The sequence below is a fragment of the Lathyrus oleraceus genome, chromosome 4 (assembly GCF_024323335.1).
Source record: "Lathyrus oleraceus cultivar Zhongwan6 chromosome 4, CAAS_Psat_ZW6_1.0, whole genome shotgun sequence".
Lineage (NCBI taxonomy): Eukaryota > Viridiplantae > Streptophyta > Magnoliopsida > Fabales > Fabaceae > Lathyrus > Lathyrus oleraceus.
The window spans coordinates 131853647-131863357 of NC_066582.1; the positions used below are offsets into that span (position 1 = coordinate 131853647).

General features: G+C 35.0%; 1 protein-coding gene across 1 annotated transcript; it reads left to right on the forward strand.

The window, feature by feature from the left end:
- The first annotated feature begins 4743 nt into the window (after positions 1 to 4743).
- On the forward strand, positions 4744 to 5956 carry LOC127136373 (uncharacterized). The gene is made up of 5 exons (XM_051062935.1): positions 4744 to 4897; positions 4964 to 5054; positions 5138 to 5265; positions 5630 to 5700; positions 5771 to 5956. The coding sequence occupies exons 1-5, from the start codon at positions 4744 to 4746 to the stop codon at positions 5954 to 5956; spliced, it is 630 nt and encodes a 209-aa protein (XP_050918892.1).
- The last annotated feature ends 3755 nt before the right edge of the window (positions 5957 to 9711 follow it).

Consider the following 9711-nt stretch of genomic DNA (forward strand, 5'->3'; position numbering starts at 1 on the left):
CCCCCAAAGTTTTGACATTGACAATGTCTCTTGAACCAACATCAATCCATTTTCATAATCAAACTAAAAAACACTTAACAATTATTCAACACTTTTTTCAATAAGAGAGATGAAAGGAACGGGTTGTAGTCAACAAGCTCCTGAGAGTTAGATCCAAGATGTAGTTCTCGTCAATCCAAACTCCCATCATCCTTAAATCAATTCTATAACGCTTATTAAACCTCGACTAGCTTCGAGTGCATTTTCTCAAGCAAACTTAAAAAACATCTAAAAATATCAAAACCTTTTTGCAATTATTATGAAAAAGGAGTGGGGTGTAGTCCATGAATTCCAAAAAGTTAGGAATCGAGATATAATTCTCGTCACTCCGAACTCTCTCATTATCCAAAAATACTTCAAACCAATCAAACTCGTTTCTCGCCACAATGCGGTTGATTCTTAAACCCTTTTTGTAAACGAAATGTATTTTGTTTCAAAAGACGATACAAAATAATGTTTCATCCACTTGGACGTGTGAGTAAGCTTACGACGTTGCCCATAAATGTTGATTAGTAAATACATTCGACCGTGATGCAAACGTTCTCTTTTCCACTTGTTTTGGGTAGCCCAATAATGTTTTCGTCAATTGACACAAAGTAGTTTTTGCTAAAATTGACCAACAAAGAAACATTTTCTACCCAGAACTACATAAGCCTTGAGTTCTCTATTGCACCCGGAGATACGTAGGAGCAGGACTTGTAAATCTTGTCAGGCACATTTATAAAAAATTCAAAAAATATATATTATTTTATTTTGTTTCTATTCTTTTTTCCCTCTTAATAACTCAAAAAGCCTAACATTTCTAAGCTAACACTAATGCGCACAAATAACCTAACAGTTCCCATTTAGTACAACAAACGTGAGGGATGTTCATACCTTCTTCTTGCGTAATTGACTCCCAAACCCTGATTTGGTTGCGATGACCAATATCATTGTTGTTCTTTTTGGGGTTTTATCGATATTCCCCTTTCCTTTTTAGGAATAAATAAATTTTGGTGGAAACTCTGTTTAGTCCATCCCGCGAGTGTGCGATTGTGTTTCGCTAAGTCGTGTTCTTGTTTTTCGAGGTGCGACATTACCACATGCAATTCTTTTAATTTCTGGATCAAACAATTTTAATGCCGATCTTAGGGTGTGCATACACAGATAAGAAATACCTCAGTAGTACGAAAATTAATGAAAATAAAAACAAAAATAAAAATACAAAATAAAAAAAATGTTGCATAAGCGCTTCCTTGTTGAAATTATCAATTGTCCCCGGCGACGACACCAAAAACTTAATGACTTCTTGGCAAGTGTATTGATAATGTCGCAGCAATAAAATAAGATCGAATCCATATTGACTGCTATTTAACAAGACAAATTTAGCAATGCGTATAAAATAGTAAATTGAGGGGGGGGGGAGGTCTCGAGTTTGAATGCGAAAAGAAAATAAAGCTATTCGACAATAAGAAGAAAGCGATCATGTTGTGTATATAATTCCCTATTTATTAATTATTGATGTTTGATGCATTACACGAATGATATTGACACTATAATCCCACAGCGAACTAACAAAATCACTATACCCAATCCCTTGCGGTATCACTCACTAATCAATACTCAAAGTTTTCCATCCCTAGTCCACCAACGTAAGCAAGATGAGGCAATGCAACAAAGCGTTAATTCCTAAGCCACTACTCGGGGTCTCATATCCTTATTCAACCAGCATTAGCATAATAGTTTCTCTAGGTCCAACACATAAACTAATGGTCAGTATTCCCTATGTGCCCAAAATCAGAATAAAAGAGTATCTCACATAAAAATCATTAAGAACAAGGTGCAATTGAATAGAATTATATATTAAATTACTCATACAATATCAAATTAAACATATGTCCCAACAATATCAAAATAGATTTATCAAACACAACCTAACCTAGAGAGAATTAGCCACTTGTGATTCAAAATACAATACCAAAATAAGAATAAGAGGTTCGCATAAGAACTCCCTTGAAGAATGGGCCTCCAATGGCTTCAAGTGCTCTCCAAATATGCCCTTTAGTGCTGTAAATCGTCACTCTGGGTGTAGAAATTCGTAACCCTTGAAAAAGTACTAAACTTCCCCTTAAAAAGCCTTAAGAATGGACAAAAACGCGTCAGAAAAGCCTAGAAAAAGGGGTCATCACACGCGTGATGACTTGCATCACACGCGATGCAACTTTTACTTCCCTATCACGGGCACTATGTTGCGCGTGATTATTCTAGTAGATGCACCCTTTTGCTTCTTTTTTCACCTAATTTTCACTAAGTCCCTATTTCTCCATAATTAGCTATTTTTCCTCTTTCTTTGGCCTTTATTCTTCATTTTTGCTCCTCTTTAACTTGTTTTGATTCTTTTCTTCAACCGAAATCATGCAATGATAGAGTGTTATCAACAACTCATATGTTTGGTTAGTATTTATAATCAAAGGATTGAATATTGTACCTATTTGTTGGGTCAATATATTAACCATTTCAAGGTTTCTTTCATCCATCTGCTGCCTCATAGCCATCATAGACGTCGTATTTAATAATGGTGTTATTTGAGGAATATAATGGTGTTTTAGAAATCATATATTTCACTCAGTTATACTTGTTTCTAGCTTCATTGGTTGCTTTGAGTTTGTGAGTTTTGTAGTGAGTTCAACACAATACCTTGAATCCTATCACTATAACTCATATTTATACTAAATGTAGAATAACTACTTGTAACATTCTCCTTTTCAGCACTTTACACATAATTTTTGCATGTTTTTCACCTCTGAAATGTCTTTCATGTGTCATTTTGGATAAGACTGAAAAATAGTTATTCGTTTTGAAAATGTTTCTTCGCGCTAAACACTGTCTGTCAACATGTCTTACTAACGTCAAAATCTTGAACCAAATTATCATCGAAATGTTGGACGATATCTCTTTTCAGAAAAATATTAAGTCCTAATCTTTATCCTGCACTTGAGACTTCAACTTCTTCAACTAGAAAACTTGTGCCAAGATTCCCTTTTAGATTTCCAGCTTTTTTAAGTCTTCTCATTATACTGAGATTTGACCCTGTCGAAAATACCAACTAAAGGGACACATTGAAACTTCGAGTTTCCACAAATGACACTATCGTTTTGAGGTGGAATAAGAAATCCATAATGTTTAAGGAACAAGCTATCTTGGTGTGGTGACAATAGCTCTCAACGCGACGAAGCGGGGATGACATGCAAGGTTAACACTTCAATGTCAAAGCCAGTGAAGTAAAATAAATGTAATTTGAGAGTGAATGAGAGAATACCGGAAATGTGCGTAATTAGATTTATATATAGTAGACGATCAAAACTGCTTTCGTATAGTCATTTGTGTGATGGGTGAAGTCGTTCTACCAGATATGATAACAAGCGATGCATTAATAGCTGACATTAAGTGTCCGACCATTGAAGAGGCCTTACCTGATTCTTTATCTGCTTAATGGATACTGCAAAACAAGCCTCACAATTGAGATTTTATTTTGTGCATAGGCCTACTTAAAACACTTTTATATATAAATCTATTATCTATCTAATAAAATATTATGTTATAGAATTTACCACTAAACCCTTCTTAAACCAATCTATTTTTTTTTTAATTAAAGGGTTATTTCTGTCTAAACATACTTAACCATCTTTTTAAGTTTCCATGCAAAACTTAAAAGCCTATTTCCATGTTTCAATGTAAAATTCACTTTTCACTCTGCTCCATGCATAAAGTATTTAAAGGATACTCTATTGAGATGTTAAGACACTCCAATTTTTGAAAACTATCCCTCTCCATTACCCCACCTCCACCCCAACCCCACCGCCGGAACTAAGCCACCTCATTTGCAGTTTCTGTTCCATTTTGTTCTTCACTTCGCCATCTCCGTCCCCAGCTCCACCGTCGTTTCAGGTTTCGTCTAGTTATGCTCAGCACAGGAAGAGGTTCCCGACCTCCGTTGCAAGATGGTGATTTTAACTATTTTTTTCCATCATCTTTGTTCAATCGATTTCAATTTATGTTTAATCTTTGATTTTTACTCTTTGTTATTGTTCAATGATTGGGTATTCATTGTGTTGAAATATGTTTAATCTTTTTTTTTTGGAAAACCCATATTCAAAGTTATCACGGTTATTCATAGAGGTGACTGTAGTTATTTTCCTTTCTTCTTTACTTGCTCAATGTTGAATTTCATATGTAAGATAACAACATATTAGTTCATATTACTGTTTGGTTAATGATATGCATTGTTGAATCTTTTTTGGAAAACCCATTAAATTTTGTATCTCATGAATGTTATTTAATCTTTGTTGTTGTTTCAGGTTATCATACCAAGCTAATGGCATGCCCAATTGAAGATGTTAGGGATATCAATGAATCCAAATATTTGTGGAAGATTACTGTTAGGATTAGAGATTTATGGTCTGTCAAAAGTGTCTATAACAAAGAGCATTTCAAAATGGTTTTAGTTTATGCAAAGGTATGATGATATCTCACTTTATATAAAAAAAATATGGTAGTTCATTATTTCTCTGAAAATCGTCTTTATATATCATGAGTGTTATTTATATTTGATTTTTTGGGGCGACATGATCCATGTAATTATACCATCGCATTTGGTTTTGAAGCACAAGTCTACACTTATAGTTGAAAATACCTACATCATGCAAAATTTCAAGGTTGCCAATAATGATTTCTCCTTTAAAGCAACCACTCATAGTTTCAAGTTATGGTACAACTTCTGCAAAAGTTACTGATTTTCCTGACATACCGCTAAACCATTTGAAATTGATTAGTTTGAGATCCATCATCGCAAGGAGGTTTCAACCTGATTTCTTAGTTGGTAATTTAGTTCATATTTAATCCTTTAAATTTATCTTTCTTAGTTTGGTAGTTATAATTTTTTTAGATGTCATTGGAGGAGTAACTGAGATCATTCAGACCCAAATGAACGCCGAGAACAACAAATACAAAGTTATCTTTTCTATCACGGATATGAGGTATTTCCTTATTATTCCCAATTTAAAATTGTTCTGACTATAAATTGACCTTATAGAATGTTTGTTGGACTCATTTATTGCAGTAAGTCTTTGGTTCAATGTACTATTTGGGGTGAGCTTGCATCACAACTCTACAATTACTACAACACTAACAAGGATGTTGATAATGTTATTGTACTATTGCAAAATGCAAGAATCAAGAGAGCTCAAGGTATTGATTTGGCTATTAGGAAAACACTATAGTAAATAGTTTTCTTCACTTATTTTTCCAATATATATTAAATCTCTTATTCTATTATACATGTATATATGACATTTCCCCTTGAATGTATCCAACACATGAAATGACACAAAGTTAACTATCAATGATGTCAATGTACTTGAGCTTAAGAAGTTAAAAGAAAGGTGGTCGTGTTTTTGTATTTACATTATCTTATATGTTATATTAATGTTAAATCTTGATTTTTGTATGACATTCGTGTTTGTCTTTACAAATCCCAACCTTCAAGGGGAAATTCCTTTATTATTCGCGTCAAACATGCAACTTGACTTGACTCAAAACTCACAATATTCAGACATTGATAAGTTTTTATGGAAAGCTGGAATTCTAAGCCTTGCAGAAATCAACAATCTTCAGAATATAAGTGTATGTTTGCCCATAGATACATTATCCATCATTGAGGTTTTTCACAATGTATTCTATTACATCATACTAGGAGACAACTTGTGTAATTGTTGACGTGTTGGAAAATTTTGAGGTTGGTCAATCTGGGTGGTATTATGATGGTTGTGGTGAGTCTACAAGAAGTGTTGCACTTAAAGATGGAAAGTTGAAGTGTTTTGCGAATCATGGCACTGATGAACCCGTGCCAAGGTGTCTTTTTGAACTGGATGATTATTAGTATTCATAGTATGAAATATTATGTCATGTATGAAAACTGATTTCATATACCAAAGTTGTTATTTTGGATACAAACTTGAAATTTTGGGTTTGGATGGAAAGTTCAGGGCAAGGTTTGTGTTTTGGACATCGATTGTGTCAAACTGATGGGAAAATTTGCCCTTGAGCTGAAGAATAAGTTGATTGGGGTAGTTATATATCTTACTTCAAAATGTATTGTTTATATATGATTTGTTAGCAAAGTTTTTTATAATTTCAGGCTGGTGAAGATAACCCATTTGATCTCCTTATCCACTTGATGAAATTTTGAAGAAAGAGTTGGCAATTAGAGTTGTTTTTCAACCAAAGTATGAGAAATTGTCTATTGTTGGATTCAAAGATAACAAAGAATCACATAAGAAAATAAGGGACAATCTCAAGTCAGAAGAGGTAATGTTATAGAAAATCCTTTGGCGAAACATACCAATTATCAAATTTATAATACAAACCAATCCTTATAGTCGGTTTTAACTTTTTTGTTCCTTTTCAGCATACATCAAAACTTCAGATTTCCAAGCCTTCGTCGCAGGATGAACTTCCATGTTATTCTGTAATGTAAGAACAAAACTGATTCTACAATATATTTCTAAGATTTTGATGATAACAAAGGATGAAACCCAAAATGGCACCCTAACGAGATTTTTTCTAAGTGACAAGGACTCTGAACATTCATGCAGGACTCTGAACACTCACACAGGATTCTGACCATATATCAGATACAAACTTACGTCAGATATTAAGTATTAAATGATCAGACGCCGCTAAGAAAGAAATACTTCCAGAATGTTCTGATTCTGATCAAAGAGAGACAACAAAAAGTCAGAAGCTCCAACAGACTACTGGTTTTTAGACTCTGATACTTAAGAAGACTAGAACACTGAGAAGCTCTGAGGAAGTCAGACGTAATCACCCTCTGAAGACTAACTCTGGTACATCAAGACTCTGATTCACAAGACCAGAACACGTAACAGAAAGAAATCTCATTATGGAAAGGAAGTATTTAAAGAAAGGATTAAAGAGTCGGACAAAATGGTTTTAGAAAGAAACAACAGAAGTAATAACATTAATTATTCTTCAATGACCAAGATTTTGTCAATCACTCCAACGGTCCTTCACAACTACTATATAAAGGACATATTACTTCTCTAGAGATATACACCTGAGACACATAGAAATATCATTCACACTCTCTCTTATTTTCACGAGCTGTTGCTCTTACTGAAGGAGAATTGCCATCCAAGACACAACGGAATTTAAAATTTTCTCCTTTAATGATCCTTACGAATGGGCATGATCAGTGATAGAATCGTTATCTCTTGTGGCGATCACGAACGTTGAACGATGACAACGTCTCTACTCAGTCCACACGAACGAATTCCTTCAATCTCAGTGCTAGCTGGTACGAATGAAGGCTTTGAGTGTGAGAGAGAGGGAAACGAAACTCCAAGTCTTTATTTGAGTCTGAGTCTAAGTGACAATGCTTATACCCAAGGGTTCTATTTATAGAAGCACTTGTGTGGGCTTCAGGCTAAAAAGCCCACTTAAGTGTATTTTGGCCCATATCTTATAATATGCCCAAAATCACTTAAGCGTGTGGTACCTTACCATATTTCGTATTCCACTTAAGTGCACCGTACCTTACGGTGTTCCTTAGTTACTCTATTTCTCATCAATTTGTCCTTTGTGTGTGACCCTGTAGGTTTTCGCGACGTTGGCAATTATATTAAATCACGCATTTAACATAATAAACAGTGAGTGGTATCTAGCAACACATCACTGCTACCCAAGACACGAAAATGTCATGTGATCTGACAAAACCTCCTGTGATAATAATTATGTGTATAATTACCCTTTTGCCCTTATGTCTATATTGAACACAAGGTATAGACCGTGTCATCCTTGTCCAGTTCAATATTGGGCCGATAGACATTTATCCTGTTACGCAGGATGGGCAAATTCCATCTAGGTCACTCATGTCCCTCAGCATGCTTCGTGGAGTACCCATCAACTGTCTTTATGGTTATCTAGTTACAGACAACGTTGGATCAGCAACAAAGCACTCGACTCTACATCTAGGGTCCATAGTGGTTTCAGGTCGAAGAGTGGCATACACCATTATCTCCATGAGAATAACTTATGACACTTTGCATAACTTTCTATATAGTATTCTCATAGCGGGTCAATCCAGTATGAATATTGAAATTCTGATGTAGTCAGAGTTCAAATGTTGTACTTCAAGTCATGATATCTGATCCAACATTGTAACTAATACAGCAAGACAGTTATACAAATTAAAACCCAGTACTAATATGCACACATTCACATATGTCACGACATCTGCTACTATATCACCATAGAATGGAGGAACACCCAGTTCTGTCCATCTGGTACAGAGACACAACAGAGATCAAACACAACACTTACTTCTATTGAGCCTGCACAATTATCAGTTTGATGTCTCAATATTGATTTGAACATCACCTGTTACAGTATTACAGTTTGTTGGCCTTGTACTTGTATTTCCTATAATAAAGGTTAAACAAGTTAACCTAATTTTCACTTATTAGGGTGCTAACAAATAGGCTATTTGTTAGGTTCATTAATTGTAGCTCAGTTGTTAGTTTCCTGGATTTTAGCTCAGCTGTTGGATTCCTGAAAAATAGCCTGAGAAAAATACTGAAACAGAAAAACTAACCATCCTACAATTTAGCATATGCTATCAGGAATGAATGTCACAACATTCAGTTTGACGTCCAGAACATAGACCATATGCTAAGTCTGTTATTTTCCTGAAAACAGATTGTACTAACTGTTGTACTGTAAAAGACCAACCAGTCTATACTTCAGTATCAGCTTACAATTATAAATGTCAAAACATCCAGTTTGACATTTTGACAATGAGCCTTATGCCAGGTCTGTTATCCTCCTGAAGAACAGACTGAAATAAATACTGAGCTGAAGCAGAAAAACCAACCTGCCTATTATTCAGTATATGCTGTCACTGATGAATGTCATAACATCCTATTTGACATTCAGACAGTAGGCTATGTACCAGGTCTGTTATTCTCTTGATAAACAGACTGAAATACATGCTGAGTTATAACAGACAGGATTATAACGTGCAGAAGGTAAAAACACAAGTAATTGTTAACCCAGTTCGGTACAACATCACCTACTCTGGGGGCATACCAAACCAGGAAGAAGATCCACTATCAGCAGTATTAATTCAGAGTTAAACTCCCCCGTTTACAACTTTTCACTTAATCCCTACCCAATGCAATCTATACCTAAGAACTCCTAGATAGAAACCACCAGTTTCCATTCCTATCACTACAACTTCAATGTAATGCTTAAACAACTTGAACTTGCTTCGTAGCTTCGTTCAAGACCATAACTATTCTTACCTACAGGCTTTGAGTTACAAATAATCTCATGCTTTGAGCACTGAGAAACACATGGTAACCTTCCCACAGGTTGGGAGGTTTACCTCACACACACCCCTAATTTTACATTGTTTGAGGCTTATGAAACCTAGGTTACAATCTGCTATTTATAACCTAAACACCCAACTGGATTTGGGCCTTCAGAAATCGCAGCAAACTTCTCCTTTGTTGTTACAAGCCCAGCAGAAAACTTCTGCTACAATCAAGGTCTTCAACCTTTTAGTTCCTAAAATATCTCCATATTTAGAAGCTATATATTCACCAAATATTCTGA

Coding starts and splice junctions, on each gene's coding strand:
- LOC127136373 (XM_051062935.1), top strand. CDS start 4,744: ATGATTTCTCCTTTAAAGCAACCACTCATAGTTTCAAGTTATGGTACA. Junction 5,055..5,137: donor TTTTCTATCACGGATATGAG/GTATTTCCTTAT, acceptor CATTTATTGCAG/TAAGTCTTTGGTTCAATGTA. Junction 5,701..5,770: donor ACAATCTTCAGAATATAAGT/GTATGTTTGCCC, acceptor ACATCATACTAG/GAGACAACTTGTGTAATTGT.